General features: G+C 32.4%; 1 protein-coding gene and 1 pseudogene across 1 annotated transcript; one reads left to right on the top strand and one right to left on the bottom strand.

The window, feature by feature from the left end:
- Positions 1-9344: 9344 nt before the first annotated feature.
- LOC114712140 (probable LRR receptor-like serine/threonine-protein kinase At1g56140) lies at positions 9345-19743 on the top strand (annotated as a pseudogene).
- A 196-nt stretch (positions 19744-19939) lies between these two features.
- LOC114712139 (uncharacterized) lies at positions 19940-20571 on the bottom strand. Its single transcript, XM_028896608.1, has 2 exons — positions 20054-20571; positions 19940-19976 (listed from the first exon to the last, which is right to left on the bottom strand). Exons 1-2 carry the CDS (start codon positions 20569-20571, stop codon positions 19940-19942), a joined length of 555 nt encoding a protein of 184 aa, XP_028752441.1.
- Positions 20572-23429: the final 2858 nt, after the last annotated feature.

Raw genomic sequence — 23429 nt, 5'->3', positions numbered from 1 at the left:
AGCTGGGTAGCTTAGGTTCACTCTCTACTGTTTTACTTACTGGAGAAAATTCCGTTACACACTTCTCAGCTTCAAGCTTCTTCCACGTTAGTATAATAGCTAAAAGTGCTTTCTCCTCTTGTCAAACCCATCCAATAATTAGTTTGGTTGTTAATTTGAAATTTTTGCTGATGATTGAAAATATAGCACTAATCAATGATATGATATTTTTGAGATATTCTTTACCAATATGCTCTTGAAAGTTACTTTTTCCTCTTTTGCGGCCATTGATCCAATTAGAATATTGCAAAAGAAGGAGAAATGCAGGTAATGGAGGTTAAGAGGGAAGAAGAAGGTTGAATATTATGTAACTCTAAGAACACATGCTAAAAGAAAACTGAGAATGTTGTTTCATTGAAAAAAAAGCAATTATCATCTTCCTTGCACCTTGAAATGTATTCTTGCATATATAAACGTCATGTCACATTGTCACTGTCGACCAAGATAGTATAAGTTTGATATTCATTTTATAAAATTAGAATAAATTAAAGGGTTAAGGTGCGCCTAACACTCTGAACTATTTTTCCGGGTGCGCCCAGTGTCTTAAAGTAATTTTTATTGCATCTAGTATCTCAAACTAATTAAAACGGTGCATCCATATCCTGGGCTAAAAGAAAAGTTAAGTTTGACTGTTAGCTTGCTAACTCAGTTGAATGTTGACTGAAAAATTCTATGTGGAGGACACACAGGTGTCTGATGTGTATTATTTTGACGAGTTAAGGTACGCTCAGTATCTGAACTATTTTCTAAGTGCGCCTAGTGTTCTAAAGTAATTTTTGGTGCATCGAGCGTTAAATTAATTAAAATGATGCGTTCATATCTCAAACTAATAGAAAAGTCTTATTTGACTATTACCTTGCTGACTCAGCTGAAGGTTGACTGAAAAATCCTATATGACGGACACACAGGCGTCTGATGTGTATTATTTTGACTAAAGCTCCCAAGATAAGCCTGGCAGCGACGGGTGTTTTCTCTGGAGGTGACGGTGATGTCGACGGAGTGACCAGGGGAAGTTTATCGTGTTCTATGAGGAAGAAAGCAAATGCGAGTCAGATGAAGAGTTGATAGAGACGGAGATGGAAGTATGCTATGACGGCAGTTGCGGTTTCAATTCGGAGTGGTGGAAGAAATAGGATAAAATGTTAAAGATGAGGATGGGATTGAATGGGTGGTATATGTACTAGGATTTAAGAGGGTGGATTGGTAGTCTTTTTTTTTTTTTTTAAGTTTAAAAGCCGGCATAAGATAACTGTTAGAAGAAGAGAAAATAAATTGAATTTTCAGTCAAAATAATATACATCAGACACCTGCGTGTTTGTCATGTAGGATTTTTCAGTCAACCTTCAGCTGAATACGCAAGGTAACGGTCAAATGAGACTTTTCTATTAGCTTGGGATGTGGACGCACTATTTTAATTAGTTTGGGACACTGGATGTACCAAAAATTACTTTAAGACATTAGGCACACTTAGGAAAATAGTTCGGGATGCTAGGCGCACCGTAACTTGTCAAAATAATACACATCAGAGGCTTGTGTGTCCGCCACGTAGGATTTTTCGGTCAACTTTCGGTTGAGTCAATAAGGTAAATGTCAAACTTAATTTTTCTATTAGTTCAGGATATGAATGCATCATTTTAATTAGTTTGAGACACTGGATGCACCGAAAATTACTTTAGGACATTAGGCGCACATGAAAAAATAGTTCAGAGTGCTGGGCAAACTTTAATCCTAAATTAAATTGACTATGACTTGTGAATATAAAAGAGTTGAAAGTTGTTTCCCACTAAAATATATAAATTGCGTCATGTAAATTAATTAAACTGTGGAGAAAAGGTCGTGATACAAACTTTTCTATGTCTTTGCCTGAAAATATCTCATTCGGCACCCCAAAAATAACAGACCTCGTCAATTTATCATGCAGTCATAATAATCACAAACACATTTTGAACTATACTTGGAATGATTTGGCTTTTAATTTTGTACTACTTTCGATATTGAAATTTGTGGGGCTTTTTTTTTATTATCTGATATTCATCTCGTTCCCTCCTGGAATATATTAACCAAAAAAAGATATTTCCACACACAAGAACTACTAAAAGTTAGTGGGCTTTTGTTCTTCTTAGAGCTTCAAGGAGTAGAGAGGCCGAATTGTGTGAGGATAAACCAAAGCCCAGTCATTTATTGAATAGATTAAAACCCATTTGTTGACCCAATATCATAAACCATTTTATTTTGTTTTGGGCCTCAAATCATCTAGACCTAACCCAGATATTTGTTAGATTTGGGCTGTGAAAATAAAATCGAGGAACACCAAAGGAAAAGAAAAGTAAAATGGCGGCAAAAAAAAAAAACAAATAATAAATAAATAAATAAAAAGGGTGCATTCAGGAAATAACCGTAGAACATGCTTCCTCTTCTTCCTCGGGAGGGTTTTAGAAGTTAGGCTGAGATTGAGCGTTATTTTTGTCCCTCGCTTTGCCCTGCTCAGACGTTCGAGGGAATACAACTTTTGTTCTTAGTTAGGTTTTGGTTGATGTTCAGTTTGTGTATTGTTCTTGTTGGTTATTTGTTTGGCTGCCGTAGATTTGTGGATTCTGCTTCTGGTTTCTTGCTTTGGTAATGGATCAATGATAGGAAAAATTTGTTATGAGGTCCTAAGTAAGAAGTATAATTATTAAAAAGTTTTAATAACAACAAAACAGTTTATAATGACAAGTTGTATGATAGTAAATAATAATTACTCACTGTTATTAAGACTTATTAATAATTTTTTTTGATATTTCATTGCAATTCTTTTTTAATGATAATATATACTTTGACTACGGGAATAAAGTCTTTGCCATTTTCTTTTCTTACCTTCAACATTTTGGGATCAATTAGTTAATAGACAATTATTATTAAAAAAAAATGAAATGAAAGATTGAGACTGATGGACCTGCTTTGCAATTATCAATTAGTTATGTGCATTTCAATAGATAAATTCATTAATTTATTTTTAATGTTATATGTATTATATATATATGATTTTTTTTAATAAATATTAAGTGTTTATTCACTCCTAGTTAAAACAATTGAAAGAAAAAGGACGTTGTCTATTCAGTTACTTAGTATGGAGTTAGCATCTCATCATAACTCTATAATATTCCACCCTCCACTGGTTGCTAAATGAGGAATCCAAAAGCTCAGTATTTTTATGCTGTTTACCGTCTACTTCTTTTGTTTTTTCAGGAAGAAAAATTAATTTTATCGTTGTTATTATTTCTTTAACGTAGGATCATACTGGGGAGTTGATATTTCTTTTATATGTAAAACTCATTTCATGTGTTTATCAATTTTTTTTCCTAAATTAACTCTATTAATATTCTTCCAATAATAATTAGATAGGAGAGAGGGAGGGAGGGAGGGAGAGAATTAGGAAAAAACATATGCATTAACTAATTTAACTAATATTTTTAATCTACTCAAATTAATTACTTAGAACTTCCATTAAGGATTATGAGAGTATTATTTTTAGAGTAAATGATGCACAGTGTTCTCATACGACTTTTGTTATACTACCTTCTATTTTTAATATAAGAGTTCGTTTAATATTTATTTTGATTTTAAATATAAGACCCAAATTCACTTTGTTTCTCACATTTATATATTTTTCTAAGGTAGTCCTTGTAATAATAGTAATTCTACTCAATACATTTGATTAGTAAGAATATTTTAGAAAATATAATATCTATTTATTACGAATAACTAATATTTTAGAAAATATAATATCTATTTATTACAAATAACTAACTTAAATAGTTTTTTTAATTTACTCAAATTAATCAATTAGTTTTTTGTTAAGGATAAGAGATAATACTTATTTCGGATCAAAAATCCAAAAATGAAAAACAAAGGTCTTGGTCTCCTTATCTTTCTAGGTATTTAATTATTTGTCATGGAATTTATAGCTGTCCCCTTTTGGGAGCCACGGTTTGCCAATGCGGTGGCCCATTCTGCCGTCCCTATGTGGCATTGGTGATTGGAAAATGACATACGTTATTGGAAGACCCCATAGATAAGCTTCTCCGATTTGCAAAATGACAAGATTTTCAAACACAAATTTTTGAAGATAAACTGTGAATAAAGTGTGAACCACTAATAAAAGTTGTTATTAAAGAATTAATTTTTGTTAAATAGCTTATTTATTTTCAGTAATATCTGAAAAACTATTATCATCAACTTTCAAGTTTTAAAACTTTAATTTTATCCGAGTGTGAATTGTCAGTGAAAACTTATTATTGATGAATTAATTTTTGTTGATAGCTTATTTATTTTAGGTAATATCTGAAAAATTATTATCATTTACTTTCATATTTTAAGAGCAATAGCGTTTTTTAACCAATATTTTAATATTCCAAATTGGTCCAGCCATACTGATATGTCTCCTATGCATTTTAAAAGTTTTTCATGAAATTTTCCCTCGAGTAAAAGCCATGTCATCTGCCCATCAAGTCCCCCCCCCCCGGGTTTTGATAATTAAGAACCTTAAAACTGATATGTTTGCGAATGGTTTTTAAGATCCTTTCTTATATTTAATTAATACCCATAAAATCAAATATTAAGTATTTTACATTTATTTAAATTAATCTTGCTTTTTTAAATCACTCATATTCCATATTTTTACTATTTTTAGCACTCATCTTTAAGATTTTCGTCTTTCGATTACCAGCTTTAAGTTTTTCTCATTAATCATCTTACACATTATCTGGTTCTTTTTCATGTTTTTAATCCTAATTTTTAATTATTTTCAGTGCTGAAAACATGAAAAAAAGAAAATAAATATAAAAAACATTTAAGATGACTCTTAGAAAACTGGAAAAAAAATTTCCTGAGCTTCGCTTTTACTTAGTACTAAAAATAATTAAATAGAATGGTTGAAAACTAAATCTAGAACATATCCAAGACGATTACTAAAAAAAATTAAAACCTCATCATTGAGAACCTCAAAGATAAATGATAAAAATATGAAAGGTGAATGATAAAAAATTAACTCAAAAATTAGTTTAGGCACAAAATTGCATTAAAAAGTATTCTAGGTTGTTGACCCTTGAGTGCTACTGAAAAAGATACTTATGCTGGATGTACCTTCACTTAGAGGACTCTTGGGGAGTTAACAGTAAAGATAAAATTATGCCTAAGAAATACTTTCAAGGCAAAATCACACTACAAAATACTTTAAGATATTGAATGCATGTAGAAAAATATTTTAAAATAAGATGTTCAATATATCTAATTTAAATAAGTCCCTAAAATTATAAAAGTTTTCTAATTGTTATTTGTATCCTATACTAAATCCTCTCCTAGATTTTATATAAATATGTTTATGCACATATGTATATACATCGAAAACAATTATTTAAGAGAGATGTCTAATTTAATATTTGTTAACAATTGTTTTTTTAAAAGTATTTAATTAATGTGTATATTAACTTTAAACACAGTGACTTTCTCACAAATCTTTATATACCATCTAAATATACATGTACCCTCTCCATCTCTTATTTTAAGATCTTTTTAACTAAATTACGTAATTTAAAAAAATAGTTAAAATTAGTTAAAAGCAATTAATATGTAGTAAATGTAAATTTTTTTTCAAATATACCCCTATATATAAATAGATAAATATAAGAGTGTAATAGTGAGATAAATGAAGAAAGAGAATATATCAAATATATTAAATTTAGGATAAAATAGGTAATAATGTATTAAATGTTTAGACAAATTGAAAAAGGATTTTATAAAAATGGACAGAACCGTTCAAAAAATTAATTCATATAATAATAAACGGCGGGAATATCTTAGTTCACAACTAACTTTCCAAGTACTAATTAAAAGGGTAGGATGATGCTACAAATAGAAACAGAGATCGATCGAGGGCCAGGGCCAGAGGAAAGCGTGCGCTGGAAGTGTGATTAATGTAAAGCCTGTGAATGTTTCTGCAAAAGAGAGTGAATATGAATCAGTGCTTAGGTTGCAAAAGCACCTTGTTTGAGTTAAGAATTTAGAAATAATTTTAGAGTTTAAGAAATTTATTTCTATATTTTAAAAGGAAATTTAGAAATAATTTTAGGAAATACAAAACATTTTTTAAAGCCATGACGACCAAACACACGTATGCATGACAGTTGAGTGAGATATTCAACGTAAAGTGGAAGAGAAGCCATTTAAATTGTCAAAGCACCGCAAGGCAAATTAAAGCCTTCGCCATCAACTTTTTTGTGAGTCCCACTGAGGCAGGCGACCGCGACCTTTCCCTAATGCATTGTCTCCGGTCTCAAGTCAACAGCTGCGTCCGCATTCAGTACCCATCAGGTGATGAGTACTCGGTGCTCATCACCTGATGAGCAATCTAGACCTTCCATGTCTAATCTAAACAATTCAGATTTAATATTTTTAAATAATTATTTAAAAATAGAAAAAATTATATTTTAAAAAACTGATAGTTAAGAGATTATCTTTATTTTTTATTCTATACCTATTAAAATAATTATTTTAAAAAATAAAATTAAAATTAAAATTAAATTTGGATCGTCCAGATGTGATGAGCATTGGATGCTCATCAATGCAAATCTGTCAACAGCCCCTCCTTGCATCAGTCCAGTGTAAGGTTCGGTACCTAACGCCAAAAAGAGAGAGGAGGAAATGAAAAATAAATAAACTTTTGCAAATAATGAGTTTCTAAATATGAGAAATATATTTTGTATTTAGGATCAAAATCAACTCAATAATTAAATCCTATATTAAGTATGGCATGTGCATAGCATATATTATATTTATATCTTGCATACATGCATGTATGGCTCCGCATGTTGCAAAAATCCTACATGAAATAAGCCACACACAGTACACATATTCATTTTTAGTTTCGTTTGCATCATCGATCAGCTTCGTATGCTTTCTTCTTCTTCTTCTTGGCCAGTGATGGCCTTTGCAATTGCTTCTGCTGTTTGTGTGTTCTTCAGCTGCTTCGTTGCTGCATCCTCACAGGATCAAAACCTTACTACCGATCCCTCTGAAGGTATTATATATTATTTATGCCTCTCTCTCTCTCTCTCTCTCTCGCTCTCTCTCTCGTCTGTTTTTGGATCTGATATCCTTCCAAAGTGAGTATTCATTCATATAGGAATAACTGTTAGAGATAGATACTGATGAAGGATGCTGCAGATTGCTGCTGAACTTTTTCAGTTAAGGAAAAAAAAATCAAATAATATGTTTTTGTGTCTTGACAATACCTAGAATATGTTTTTTATTTGTCAGAAAAATCTGCTTTTTAAACAGGAGTTTCCCCACCTTATTATGTGACCTGTTTGGATGATAAGATGATTTAAATTACTATAATTTTTTTAAAAAAATTTCATGAGTACTTTTATTTTTATTTTTTGGGAAAAAAATGCTAAACTGTAAGAATTTGCATAACTCTCAACAACCCTTTCCAATAATATGATACTCTTCCAGTCTTTAATATAGGACCCAATTCTTGAATTAATTTTGGTTCTAAATATAAGACTCATTTTTCATATTTATCAGTTTTCTCTAAATTACCCATATGGATGCTCCATCAACTATAATCAAGTAGAAGAGGGAGATAGGGTATTAAAAAAGATGATTATGGCGTGTTAGGAAAAATGTGTCACTTTTCTTATAATTAACTAGCTTACCTAACTTCCTTAATCTAATTAAATTAGTTAAATGAGTCTTATATTAAAGATCGGATGAGTAATATCTAACCCTTCTCATCATCAATGAAAAGTCTAACGTGTTATTAGTAAAGATATTATTATTAATTATTAACAATTAATGGTGTGGGTTTGAGCTCCCTCGTCCAAGTGATGTAGTCCATGAGTAGTGTGCCAATTATAAGATCAGTTTAGTCTATCTTATGCTACTATATATAGATAGACAGAAGCAGATTATTGATATATAGTATCGATTGCATTATTTTTATTATTTCATGATAATTATGTTTTTTATCCAATAACCACAAAATTAAAAATCCTTAATATTTATAGTTGAAGTTAATTAGCATTTAATTTAAACGATATATTCTCTTTACCTTTTCATCACCGTGCTCCTTGGAGCTCAGAAGAATGCAAAGCTTACATTACTACAAAAAAGACATTTGAGAGCGGTTAAAATGAGCTTTTCATGGCGGTTTTAAAAGCAACGTCTTTGCTATCAACGTAAAATGTAGAGGATTTCACTGTCGTTTAAGAATTGGCGTGGTATGTGACTTTTCACAGTTGTTATATAAATAACCGCCGTGAAAATTTTTTTCCTTTGAAGTTTATCTTTCATCCTATTGATTAGGATGGAACGGGAGAACAAAGCCCCAAAGGAAGGGGTTTGAAAATCAATTAACTAATAACCTGTTACCAGTCAAAAGCATTCTGATGGAGTAAATGTAGATGTTTTCCCTATCGTAATGGCACCACTTAGCTTCGCCTTTAACCATCAGATCGAAGCCACTAAGATTTAATAAAGGTAAAATCAAAGACTCATATCTGACAAAATTCATGAATGTCAGGCTATCAAACTCTGATATACAAAATGAGGGAGAGAGAAATCAGATCCATTTAACCATTCAAGTATCAACGTATGTTTAAACAAGAAAAGGCACAAAAATCAGATTTATTTAAATTCAGAAAAATATCATATTTTTAATCAACGAAAACATCAAAACCATAAAAACTAAGAAACCTACAGAAAGAATGGAGGAGAAAGAGCTAAAAACTCACAAATTTGAATGAAGAGGATGACGCGATGGCGACAGTAACGGTGACATCAATAGCTTCGGTGATGGAAAAATATGGTGGAGGCAATAGAAGCAAAGGATAAATGCTGGCAAAGGTAGGAGGAGGGAGAAAATCAAGTTGGATGGTAATGTAGAACCATAGGCTCTGACTGTGAAAAGTGAAAACTATCACATGATGGATAGGGTTTTAAAATTTTAATAAATTTTTTAAGGCGGTTTTTTAAAAAACTATCGTAAAAAGTCTTTTTTACGGTAATTTTTAAAAAACCATTTGAAAAAGAACTTTTCACAGTGTTTTTATGGATAACCGTTATGAAAAGTAAAATTCACTTCCTTATGATTATAAAAATACTACTGTCATTTGTTATAGCGCTTTTTCTGATGACCGCTGTAAATTAACGTTGTGAAAGCTCTTTTTTGCAGTAGTGTAAATAGAAAATTTTTTTGTGGCATATTCAAAATTGGAACGTTCTGTTATCTATGCAGTGAGAAGTGTGAATAGAATATTCGAGAAATGGCGGATATTGTCATTAGCAAATATGTGGAAGGTGAGCTATGTAGTGGAAGAGTCGTCAACAACACCACCACCATTGGCGCCTTAAATCCATTCATCAAATTCAACTGCTCTAGCAGCACCACCTGCCACATTACTGCACTGTATGCTCTCTGCCTTCACTATTTTCTTTGTTACTACATCTTTTATTCTTAATATAAGAGCTAGTTGAGAATTATATTTTATTTAAAATATAAAATTTTAATTCATTTTGTCTCCTAAATTTATAATTGATTTTTTAAATTATTCTTGATTAGTAAAGTAACTTTTATATTAAGGATTAGAGTAGTATTAATTAAGGGTTTTTGTCTCATTTAAATTAAAGGTAGTATTCACAAAGCAATGATGGGTATTCAGAATTTTTTTGGGCTCAGCAATGTCGCTTTGAAAAAGTCTTAAGAGATGAGCAATATCGTTGTTTATTTTTTTTCCAAAAAAACCAATGGCATAGAAAGAGGAATATTGCTCTTGTTTTTTTTTAAAAAAACATTTTCAAGTTAAAAGAACTTCTAAATGCTCATAGTGGATAGTTTACTTCCAAGTTCAATGTCTGTTTTAATTTTCTTAACTTGATTTATTGATATATGGCTTGTTTATTTCATTTTTATGGTATCAGGGGGGTCTATGCATTGGATACCATTGAGGAAATCCCAGAAGAGCTATGGACTCTGACTCACCTCACCAATTTGTATGCTTTTTAACTCCTCAATTTTCCAAGCTGGGTTTTTCTTGCAAAAAAAAAAAAATTCCGAGGAAGAGTTTTGATTTTTCTTTTCGTTAAAAAAATCAATGGGTTATTTTTCTTGTTGATTTTCCTGTATTAATTTCTTAGTATGCTAAAGTTTCCTCCATCAAATTGCAAGCAGGGACATCCAACAGAATTTCTTGGCGGGTTCTCTACCTCTAGCCATTGGAAATCTGACTCGTATGCAGTACTTGTGAGGCCTATTAGCTAATATAAATGTTTCTCGTGGCGATCAATTCGAGTTGGTTTGGATAGTTTATACTCATATGTTACTAATACTTCCCTTGGCCCTATATATATAGGTAAGATTTCTCTCATGTGCCATTATTGCTCCTATATAATATAATAATATATAAATAAACAATTTGTGTTTGTCTAAAAATCTATTGCATATTTTCTATTTCTATTTTTAATAAATTATACTTTTTTTCATCTCTTTCTTCTGCTCACTTTTTCTCATCTCTTTTTCCACTTATTATCTCTTTCAATCATCATCTTCATAAATGAGGGCATATTTTTTTTAAAAAAAATACATCTCTCACACATCTATGGTTTTAACTAATTTTAACCAATATTTTGATTTATGTAGTTACTTTGTTACTTATATATAGGATTGGATGGAGTATTTTGAAAAAACAATAATTTAAATTTAAATGGGAAACAAATTCAAACCATTCATATTGATATAATGGTATGAATTTATTCAAAACGACTCATTTCTGTGTCTCAAATAGGGAGAGTTCTGGACTTTCATGTTATACTTGGATGAACATACTTAGGAACTCTCACTTTAATATCATTTAGGTCTTTTGGCATCAATTCTTTATCAAGGGAGATTCCGAAGGAACTGGGAAATCTTATTGAGTTAATATCATTGTACGTTTTCTGCTTTCCCTCGCATGCAACTATTTCCTCCCCCTTGTATATTTTTTTTGTTACAAGTAATTTAAATGTCAGCTTGTTTTTCCAGCAGATTCTCATTGTGTCATATTGCTTTGATGTAATATTGTTTTCTTTGCTTTTCCCTTCAAATGGGTTTTGTTAACATCTAGAATTGATAAAGAATGACATTAAGCAATAACTATGCGGCTTAATTTAACAGCCATTCTATTCTACAAGATTTATGATTTTTGTGAAAAATATATCCTGATAATATTATTCAGGAGCCAATTAATTATTTTTATCTATTCAGGAGTCTTGCATCAAACAGCTTCTTAGGTTCTATCCCATATGAACTAGGGAATATGGTGAAATTGCAACAACTGTAAGTTCCACTGTAGTATGTGCATATACTTTCTTTGTTATGACCAAATTGCATAAGCCCCTCAATGAGCATAGAAGAATAAGTTGTTTCATATCCAAAAATTTTAATCCTTTGGTTGATTGTCAATTGTTAATTACCTTAGTGACAACATCGCCTGTCATGCTTAGATAAAGTCATGAGTTGACAATTATCTTGTTTAAACAGTGTAGTGACGCTTCTTATATGTCTAAAAGTTATAATTCTTGAGTTGGTGCCAGATTATGTCAACGATTATTAAGTCCTTTTATTTACAAATGCGTTATATTACCAATTTGTCAATTTTTTATTAGATCAAAGATGTCATAAATTTCTTTATAAAGAAAAAGATGATATAAATTTCAATTGAACGTTTCTTCGCAACTACTTAATTAGTTCGGGACCTAGTGGTTAGATTCCTCCTACATTTGCCAATCTCAAAAAGCTAAAGACATTGTAAGAGATCACATTTTTCTTTCTTTTATCTTTCCTTTTCTTTCTTGGATATCTTGAATCATGGTGATGAAAAAATTTTTCCTGTTTGTCCAGTTGAGCTTTAGACATAGAACTCACTAGCAGGATACCTGACTTCATAGGAAGTTGGTCTAAGCTCATAGACTTGTAAGACTACATCATCAGTTTCCTTTTGTTTCAAAATAATTAAGAAGTTGAATCTTCTATGCATTCTGATTCGACATTTTCAACGAGTATTGAGTATGTATTGCTAACCTGCAAGTTTACTAGCTTTAAGTTTTCAATGAGAAGTTTCTTCTCCTTGTGAGTTTCAGGGTTTTCCCCGATGGATTTACAACGGGGTTGGAAGCTCTTCTAAGCTTATGAGTTTTTAGTATTAAAATATGGCTTTGGGATGACTACATGTGTGATTGTATTATTGATTTGACCGTGTTGTTATGCCTTAGGGTCAAATGCAAGAAATTTACCAAATTGTAAGAATTGTAGCACAATGATGCAACTCGGATCGTGTTCACTTTTAGGAGCCTTTATTGATTACCTAAGCTAGATTAAATGCCATGTAATGCAATGAAAAGGGGTTTTTGGGTTTTTAAGATTAAATTAAATGTAACTAAACTATATGCAATGAAAATAAACCTAAGCTACTGTATTTTTGGTATTTTTGATAAGATGATGATGGAATGAAAATAGATGATAGGAAACCTCTTGAAAATGGTTTTGATGGCAATCATAGTTCAGTTAAGATATTGGGACTTTAACAAATCCATTAGGTTTTTTTAATAACAACCTCAATAACTCATTGAGTCCAATGTTCAAACCAATGAACTTCATTAATAAAAACATTGTTAAGCTTCCCCGATGTGTAATTTAAGAATGATTAATGCAATTGGTTCAATGTAACCCACAAGCAACTCAATATCAAAACACAACCATGCAAGATGAGAGAGAATCAAGAGAGTTACAAAGAAGCACATATGTAACCATATATATTTAAGCATAAAATTCTACATTAATCAATCCAACTACAAATGTAATCATTAACCAATAATTACAGTATCAATTCAAGAGTCTAACTAAGAATTTACAAGTCCTAGACGTAGGAAATCATAAATTCAGAGCTAGAAAATTGAAGACTAAAACTAAACTCCCTTTTGAAATCTAGAAAATCATGCCACTTCACCATCTTCAAGAGTTGATAAACCTTAGCCATCCATAGCTTCAAGAATAGCTCCAACCAAAGTGAATCCGTTAGCCATGGCAGTTGGGAGTGGAAGAAAATGAGATGGAATGAAGAAAAGGTAAAGGAAATGGATAGGGAAGAAGATGGACGTGGAGAGGCAAGAAGATAAGAGAATGGAGTGTTAGAGGTGAATGGAGTGATCTTTTAAAAATAGGGTTTCAAAGCATGTAAAGGGGTGGAATGGGTCGGATCATATGATTAGAGGCTCCATTTTTACATTCTGATTCGATCTGGCATTGTTGATACGAAGCTTTTGTCGTGGCAAAGGCTTGCCTTTGCTGCAGCGAAGCATGTCCAAGAGGAGCTTCGCCTAATTTTGTGATTTCGCTGTGGCAAAATTGTAAGTTGGCCATGGCGAACTTTGCCCAAGAGATCACTGATGAGAATTTCATGTTGCACCGTGGTGAAGAATTCTCTTTGCCGCAGCGAAGTGTTCCAGTGTTGATATTCTGATCTTGTGTTGTTTCATCCTTTGGTCCTTGATCTTGGCTCTAATTCTTAAGTGTCCTACAATGAAAAGCAACAATTTGAAGCATCAAATGTCTTAGAAATCAATTGAATACAATTAATAACTAATTATGATAATTTTACACCCTAAAAAAGATACTAACTCAAAGCAAGAACTCTTAATCTAAATTAAGCACAATTATCATCAAAAGGAGCCAAAATCTATGATAAAAACCCTTTAAATGATATGAAATAAAATAGAACAATTGGGTTCAATCAATTGTTTTTCTTTTTATCATGAAATTCTATCAAAGTACTTGAAATAATTTATGCACAAAATTCTTTGTGATGTGAAATCTGAATGCTTGTTTTGATTCTTATATATTATGTTCCAAAAGTATGCACTCACTAAATTCAATTGCTATATATTTTGATAGGAGGCTTCAGGGTAACTCCTTCGAAGGACCAATACCATCATCATTTGGAAATTTGACTTCTCTTACAGAGTTGTGAGTGCCATCACTATTTTCTTCTATTCCTTTTGTGGAGTAAGAAGAACTAATTATATGATACTCAAATGTAGGAGAATAAGTGAAATATCTAATGGGAGCTCTTCACTGGCATTTATAAGGAATCTAAAGTCTTTGAATGTCTTGTAAGTTTCAAGGCAATGGCCCCCCAGTAATCTATGATCTGCCTACTATATAGATATGATTGTATTTTTCCCCCTTATAGAATGTATCATAACAATTTGGTTACAAATCTTGTAGAGTATTGAGAAATAACAATATTTCTGACTCAATTCCATCAGACATTGGTGAATTTTAGAGTTTGATACAACTGTGAGTATTACCTATTTATGTGGCTTTACAGATACATATAACTTAAATCTCCATTGGAGATATAGACTGGTTACTGCTAGCTGTTATCATTGCTGTCCTAGAAATTAGGGGATTAAACTTTATGGTTTTAATCAAGTCAACATATTATTTCCATTATTCCCTCTCTGAGTCTCTTTATCTGCTTATTTCTTTAATTGCTCTTGTTTATGAAATTCTAACAGCTGGTCTGTACCCTATTAACAGCCTATAGCATTTTTGAATTATTTAATCAAAATTGCAGAAGCATAGCTACCATTTTTCTTCAATTTGTCAACCAGAAAACAATATAATCAAAGGATATTACATTAAGGACAGCCCTAAATTTTTGGTGCTAGTTCCATCAAAATGAAATGTTCATCAAGCTGAGTGATTTGGGATTAGAACTTGATATATTTTCCACTAGCTCATGGTAAACTTGCTAGTTCATTGTGTTCACTAATTTAGATGGTGGAACAATGTTTGAGGTAGCTATCCATCTTATGCTTCATACAGTTATCATTATAATATCTACTACTATTACAAGTCTACAACTAATAATCAATGGTCTTGAATTGTATTTGTGCTTCAAACCCAGATAATTATATATGCATGTTGGTTCTTTTAGGGATTTGAGCTTCAACAATATCACGGGACAGATTCCAGGATCACTTTTCAATCTGCGTTCACTAGCTTACTTGTAATATATATGCCATGCCTAAGTATTAAATTATGGATTTATTCTTATGCTTTCATGATTGGATTAAATTAAGCATCATTTACTTCTTCTCCAATTTCAGATTTCTTAGGAACAACAAACTTAGTGGCACTATCCCTATACAGATAAGCTCATCTCTTCTCAATATGTTAGTATGCTTGACATTTAAACTCTTCGGTGTCACGGTGCCGAAAAGATCAAAGCATAACATGTCATTCATAAGGTACTTACTTTACTAACTTGAACGAATGCTTGCAGAGACTTGTCCTATAACAGTCTATCAGGGCTCTCCCTTCTTGGATAGACCGACCAAATTTACAAGTGTAAGTAGTTTGTTACCATCATCATCATTTCACCCTCCTCTTTCCAACACTTATTTTCCCTTTTTTGTTGGTTTCAAAAGTTCCTTGCTTTTCTATAACTAGCAGCCCCTCTGAGGGGCTTTAGAATTACAAAGCTCTATAACGTATAATCTTTTTAGTATTTATACTGACTAATTTTATGGCTATAGCATTCTCTCTCAATGATTTTTTTTATACAATAAAAATCATTCATGTCTTTTTATCACTCCTAAAGAAAATTAAAGTTGATTTCATGCTTTTAGAAAAATTCTATAATGCCCTTCCTAAGATTAAGCTCACAGATATTTTTAATGTTTGTTTGCTCAATGCATGTATATATGTGTGTTCCGTAAAACTGACATAGTGATTTTTATGGGGTACCATATGCAGCAATTTGGTTGCAAACAACTTGACAATAAATTATTCAGATAGCAGGTGATTGTTATGCTTTTTATTTAATGATAACAATGACAATATACATCTACATATATATATATATATATAGCATGTGATCATTATGCATTTTATTTAATAATGACAATGATGATATATATTTACACACACACACACACACATGTCCTGTTTGCTAAAGGATCTTTCATCTAAGGGGGTATGATAAATTTAGGAAAAAAATCGTGGGTATCTCTATATGGCTTTAGATCAAAAGAGTTAGTTTAAGAGATTAGTTATATATTTTTAGGTTTGGTGGCAAGTAAAAGCATCAAAAATCAAATATTCTTTATGACTCGCAATTTCTTATGCTGCTTGGGAAGTTTATAAATTTACTTGTGGTACCACTAAAGCCTTTTCACCTGGGGATTATTGCGTATAGAAATGAGGAGGGGGGCAAAAAGGGAAGGGAAGGGGAAGAGAACAAAATAGGGATGTTATAGATAAAAATGATTCTCATGCCCCTACTTAAGATGTAATGGTAAAATATGGACATTTCACATTGTTAAGCGATAATAACAAGGATAAAACACTATAAAAAGGTCTTACTTTCACGTTTAATACTTCCTAATCATCCAAACAAGGCTAGATGGCTCTTTTTCATCAAACAAACTTAAAATCAATTCCTTAATTTGTTCATACTTAAGTAACAACTAACAATGGATAATTAGAACTTACATGCAGTTTTCTGGTTTGATATAGACTCTTTTCTCTTGCAGTGGCCTTCCTTCTGGACTTGAATATTTACATCTTGATTTTCCCTGTTTTCAAGGTCCTAGAAGATGTAAGTAACTCTAAGGATTGGTTTGCCATGGTAGGAATTAAAACTACAAAGGAAGACTATTCTCACACAACACTATCTGAGTGTTTGACTTTGTTTGGTCATTTCTTTTCATATTTTCCTTAGAATTCATTTTCCTTTATCATATTGTGGAAAACTAGAGCTTTATATATGCTTAGTTTTCCCATAATGTCACTTAGGAATTAAATTAACTAATATCTTTTCTTTTTCACTGATCAAAATAGCCATCTTAAATGTTTTGATGCAGATTATGACTTTGCGATTAATTGTGTCGGTCCTCAAATTACAACATCAGATGGAAATAAATTTGAAAGTGACAAAGAGACAATTGGTACTACTACTTATTTTGTTACTGACACTAAAAGATGGATAGCTAGCAATGTTGGGTTATTTACTGCTTCACACAATCCTCTATACAACAGATCTGTGCTTAGTTCACTAATACTTTGGACCCAGAGCTCTTTCAGACTACCAGTATCTCTCCTTCTTCATTAAGATATTATGGCTTGGGCCTGAAAAATGGGGATTACAACATCTCTCTCTATTTTGTAGAAATGTTTATTGTAGATACTACCACATGGAAAAGTCTAGGAAGATGATTTTTTGATATTTATATCTAGATATATATGATGTTATTTAAAGGCATTACTAGACTGTAATAGCCCAAATAGAAGTCACTAAATTTCTTAATGAATCTCCTTGTCCATCTGTCCATAGGTTAGGTCAAGTAGAAGATTCATATGTGTGGGAAAAGTCCTGCCTGCAAATCATCAATTGAATACATATAATTGAACAGATTTTGTTTTGCCTTGAAATTTTGGTATATGCGACAATGGAACATTTTGTAAAGAAATACATGTTATTGAATAACATTAGGAGGAGGTTGAGGAAATCTATAATAAGAAGATTAGAAATCCATTCTTATTCCTTTTGTCTATTGATATCTGTAATGTTCATTCAAAAAATTACAAAAATGATGGTTCATCTAAAATTTGCATTAAGCAACACATTGTAAATATAATGAATAAAATGTGTGAGTAATATCAAGGGCTTTTAGAAAACAGTTTTAATTTTTTTAAATAAAAATTGTACTAAGCATGATGCATGAAGTTTCCTTTCCAAAGCCACAACATACTTGAATTATTGCAGGACATTCTAATCCTATACTTTTGGCTTATTGATTAGTGCATTGCATCTTTTAATTCTAAAGGAATATTGCTAAGCTTCTTATAAGAAGATATATGAATATTGGACATTAAATATTTTTGTCATGATTCCTATTTGAAATGTCCACTCTTTCCTGTTCCCTTTTGTTTTTGCCTCCATTTGCTTCTTTCTCATTTTTCTCGTTTGATTCCAAGGAAACCGTATTTTCAAGGATTTTAACATAAAAAGGAAAGCTGGGGGGCCTCTTTTAGAGCTGTGTGAAAGGATTTTTGTGCTTGTGTGTTAGAAAACTATCTAGAGATCCATCTCTTTTAGGCTGGAAAAGGGACTTGTTGCATACTAGCCCAAGGTAGTTATGGCCCTATGATTTCAGTAATTGGAGCTAGACCAGGCAAAAATTTACTGTAGTCAGCAGTCCAGAAGTTTAGTTACTGACTTTCTAAAAGAAAAAATTTTGATGTGTGACTATGATTTAGTATTCTTGTGTGTTGTATAGATTTCCTTCCCATGGTTAGCAACAGACCTCTAACCAATAAAAAGGATAGAACTGGTTTAGTTGTTGGAATTGTTATTAGTATTGGAGTAGTAAGCTTTCTATCTTTTCTTGTGGTTTTTTGTATCATTCAGAGAAGAAAGCATCATGGAGAAGGCAATGAAGGTACCAAAAAAAAAAAAGAAAACACTTTTATTTACATACACAGAACTCTTTAAACTGTAATTGTTCATCTTCAAAGTAACATATTACACTCTATCAGTTTCATTTTCAACCCATAACCTTGTTGACGTTTAATTTATAGAGCTCTTAGGTATTGATACTAAGCCATACACTTTTAGCTATTCTGAGTTAAAAAATGCCACAGATGACTTCAATCCTGGCAACAAGCTGGGCAAGGGAGGTTTTGGTCTTATTTATAAGGTGAATATTCTGTAAAAAGATTTGGAATGATAATTGCATCGCATGCCACTACCTCATCATTAGCAACGTTACAGAGGAGACCTGTTATAGATATATAACTAAAAAATTTTTGGGCTCTATTTTGTTAAAGAACAAAGTTTTTGCTTATAGAAGTCTTAAAACCAAAGCCCTAGAATTTATTTAAGAGAATAACCACTTTCTCTTTTGAATTATAGGGAATATTGAATGATGAAAGATTAACTGCTGTGAAACAATTATTTGTAGGATCTCATCAAGGAAAAGCGAGTTCATAGCTGAGATTGTTACTGTATCTACTGTGCAATATCATAATCTTGTTAAATTATGTGGATGTTGCATTGAAGGAAATAAAAAGCTTCTTGTTTATGAGTATCTAGAAAATAAGAGTCTTGATCAAGCATTATTTGGCATGATCATTCTCTACTTCCTATGTGAATTTTTGGAAGCCTGTGTATATGGCAAAGCTTTTCTACCTTTGCTTTTATTTCTGTTGATTAAACTCATCATGTATGTCACTTGGGTGTTGTAGGAAATTGTTTAACTCTCAACTAGCCCACACGCTATGATATCTGTATGGGCATATTATCTTCATGAAGAGTATTGGTTCCATATTGTGCATTGCGATGTAAAGGCTAGTAAGATCCTACTTGATCATGAGCTTGTCCCTAAAATATCTGATTTTCGTTTGGCCAAATTATATGATGATGAAAAGATGCATATAAGCACTCGTGTAGCTAGGACAATGTAACTCCATGACTTAATTTCCATGTTCTTGTATGCTATATAGTTTTACATATGTTTTATTTGTTTATGCTAATACTTCTATATTTTTATTTAGGTAAACTATAAAGTATTAATAGTGAATATCTTGCTGTGGAGTATGCCATGCGTGGGCACCTTATGTGACAACTGTTCTTTCAAAACCCATATATTGTCCAAGTACAGCTTTGAGCTCCTGTTCATATAGTCCATAAACACCGTAGGAGCATTTGTCAAACTGAAAGGTATCACTAGAAACTCGTAGTGCCCATATCTGGTACAAAATGTCGTCTTTGGGACGTCTTTCGCTTTGACTCTTAGTTGATGATATCCCAACCTTAAGTCAATTTTGGAAAACATCGTTGATCCCATTAGCTGATCTAGCAAGTCATCAATCTTAGGCAAAGGATATTTGTTCTTGATAGTCACTTTGTTCAACTTCCTATAATCTATATACAATCTCAGGCTCCCATCCTTCTTTCTCACAAATAGTACTGGTGATCCCCATGGTGAGACACTTGGTCTAATAAATCCTTTTTGAAGTAACTCTTCCATTTGCTTTTTCAACTCTACTAATTCAGAAGGTGACATTCTGTACCGTGCTTTCGAAATTGGAGTTGTCCCTGGCATTAACTCAATGGAGAACTCAACTTCTCTCTTAGGGGGTAAACCGAACACTTCTATAGGAAATACTTCAAGAAACTCCTTTACGACCTCGATTTGCTCTATACCAACTTCTTTATCCTTACTAATGTAAAAGAAAAAAGCGTAGGCTTGAAAACCCTTCTGAATACACTTAGTTGATTGAGCAGCAGACAACCACAAAAGACCATTAATAGCCTCAACTGTCGTAGTGCACAAAGAAAGAGTTACCATCTTCCTTTTGCAATCCAAAATGGCATTATTTGCTGATAACCAATCCATACCAATAATCACGTCAATACCCTTGAGAGGTTGGCAAATCAAATCAATCATAGACTCACGATTCTAAAATTTAAGCACGAGACTTAAACAAGCTTGTGTGGTTAACATAATAGCTCCTACTGGAGTTAACACTTTCAACAAGTAAGACAAATCATGTATTGGAAATTTAAACTTCTAAGCACAATCCATAACAATAAAAGAATGAGTGGTACTAGAATCGAACAACATAGGTATATCATGTCCTTGAAGAGAAACAATACCTCTAATCAGATTAGGAGACGTATCGACCTTCTCTCTAGTCAAAATAAAAACTCTACCTAGAACTGTAGATTTGAAACTAAGAGTTTGCTGCTGCGTCTCTGGACAATTACGAGTTATATGTCCAAACTTATGGCATCTGTAGCATTCTCAACATTGTTCTCGGTGATTTCTCTCACATCTCATGCGAGGACCACTAATAGGGGTAGAAACAAGCCAGGTCAGGTCAGGCTTCACCCTTAATAGGCCAGGCCTGTGGTGAAGCTTGTTGGCCTGAGCTTGGCCTGCAGCCCGTGAAAGGCCTTAAGTTCGGCTTGAGCCTAGCCTATAATTAGACCTAGCCTGGCCTGTGGCCTGTTGAGAAGCCTATTTTTTTTAAAACAAATTTCAAATATACATAAATCAATTCAAAATTATAATAACTCACCTAAATTATCTAAAATATGAACAAAAAATATGAAATTATTAAATTAACACAATTTGTTCTTGCTACTTGCTACAATTACAATGAATCATTAAACCGCAAAGCATTAAATCTTCAACACAATTTCTTCTTCTTGTTCAAACGCTTAGAAGAAGAAATCAAATATGTATTAGATCAAAACAAAATTTAATGACTAATAAATATAAGAAATGGTCTTATTTTTAGAATTCAAAATTTGTGCCTTTGGTTTCGTCTTCAAGTGAAAATTGGTATATATGATTCACTAATTCCAATACGCTTTTCAATCAAACATTGGGCACCCAGATAGAAAGGGAAATCAAGTTAACATCGAGCATCTTTCTCAAATAGGGATGTGAAATGTGAGCTTTTTAGAGTTCTGCACCATGCTGTTTAAAACCATTAAAAGTTGTTTAGAAGGCCAATGGATCGTAATTATGAGACTTTACTGCTATAATATGTATTGCTGCAGATTGCTCAAACCACACAAAATAATTACATTGCTCCATTCAATCAACCAATATAGTGAACATTATTTATAGATAAATGAACTTCCATGCCATAAATTGTTTCCACATCTTTAACAAATATAACCATAATAGCAATACCATAGCGACACTACAGGTTCTGTGACTTGTGCAAAACTTTGTAATTTCAGTATCTCTAAAAAGAAAAAAAATGGTTCAGCTAGTCACACTGAAATGCTGACCTTGTCTTGTCTTTGCTTACACCTTGGGGCTAATTTCAAAATTAAACCAAGGATTGTACTATAGGCACAACCTCGGGTCGTTTCACTTGTGGAGCCAAAATTATGATCCTAGATTAACTAAATGCCATGGTAATGCAGATTGAGCTGGAAAAGGTTGGGGGTTTTCATTGAGACTTGTAATTAAGATAAAATGCAATAGAATGTAAATGTATTTTTGGATTTTTGGGAGATTAAGATGAAATGGATGGAAATCAAATACTGAATCAATTGATAAAACCTCTTGAAAATGGATTCTTGGCAATCATAGTTCTCTAAAGATTTGGGATTTTTATAAATTCATTAGGTTTTCTTGATAACAACCTCAATAACTCATTGAGTCTAATGTTTAAATCAATGAACTTCATTAATGAAAACATTGTTAAGCTTACCTAATGTGTAGTTTAAGAATGATTAATGCAACAGAAAATCACCTCATCATCAAAACATGACCTTGCAAGATGAAGAGAATCAAGAGAGTTACAAAGAACATGTATGTAACCACATATATTGAAGCATGAAATTCAACATTAACCAATTCAAACTACAAATGTAAATCATTAACCAATGATTACAGAATCAACCAAAGTGTCTCACTAAGAATTTACAAATCGTAGACCTAGGAAATCATAAATACATAGCTAGAACTACGATGAAACTAAAACTCCCTTATTGAAGCACTTAGAACTCATGCCAATCATCCATCTTCAAGAGCTGTAAGAAGCCTAGCCACTTATGGTGTGCAGAAACATCTCCCGCCGAAATTGACTCAGTGTTGCCCATGGATGAAGATGACAGTGGAAGGTGAGGGATTAGGGTTCTGGTGGGAGAGATGAGAGAAGATGAAGAGAAAACGTGGATGGTGGCTAGATGTCAGTGTGTGACCTCATTCATACCGAAAATAAGGTTTCTAACCCGAATATGATGTGTCTGGGTCAGTTTATGGAAGTGGACAGGTTAATTTTTCCCAAAATGGTTGGGTCTGGATATGCTGATACGAGGAGTTTGCCGCGGCGAACCATGGCAAAGAGCTTCATTCTTGAAGGTAGACGTTTGCCGTGGCGAAGGCAGAAGTGTGCCATAGCGAACCATGGCAGAGGCTCCTTTTTTGCTTTGTGTGCCTTGAGTCTTCAACCTTGGCTCCAGTCTCAGGTGTCCTACATTGAAAAGCAACAATTTAAGGCATCAATTATCCTAGAAATTAATCGAATACAATTAATAACTAATTATGATGATTTTACCCAAAAAAAAAACACTAACTCAATGCATGGACTCTTAATCTAAAATAAGCTCAATTATAGCCAAAAGAGCCAGAAAATGCAACAAAACCATGGATGATGCAATCAAAAGATAAGAATAATTTGAGCTCAATCAAATTCCCCCATACTTAGACCTTTGTACTCCTGGACAAAGCTAAAAAATAATTCAAAGAGATACCAGCACAAAGAGAAACATTACCATGCT

The sequence above is a fragment of the Neltuma alba genome, unplaced genomic scaffold (assembly GCF_004799145.2).
Source record: "Neltuma alba isolate B1F8T4 unplaced genomic scaffold, ASM479914v2 tig00011337_pilon, whole genome shotgun sequence".
NCBI classification, from domain to species: Eukaryota; Viridiplantae; Streptophyta; class Magnoliopsida; order Fabales; family Fabaceae; genus Neltuma; species Neltuma alba.
The sequence above is the reverse complement of the archived record's forward strand: the minus strand, read 5'-3'. Positions and strand labels throughout refer to the sequence as shown.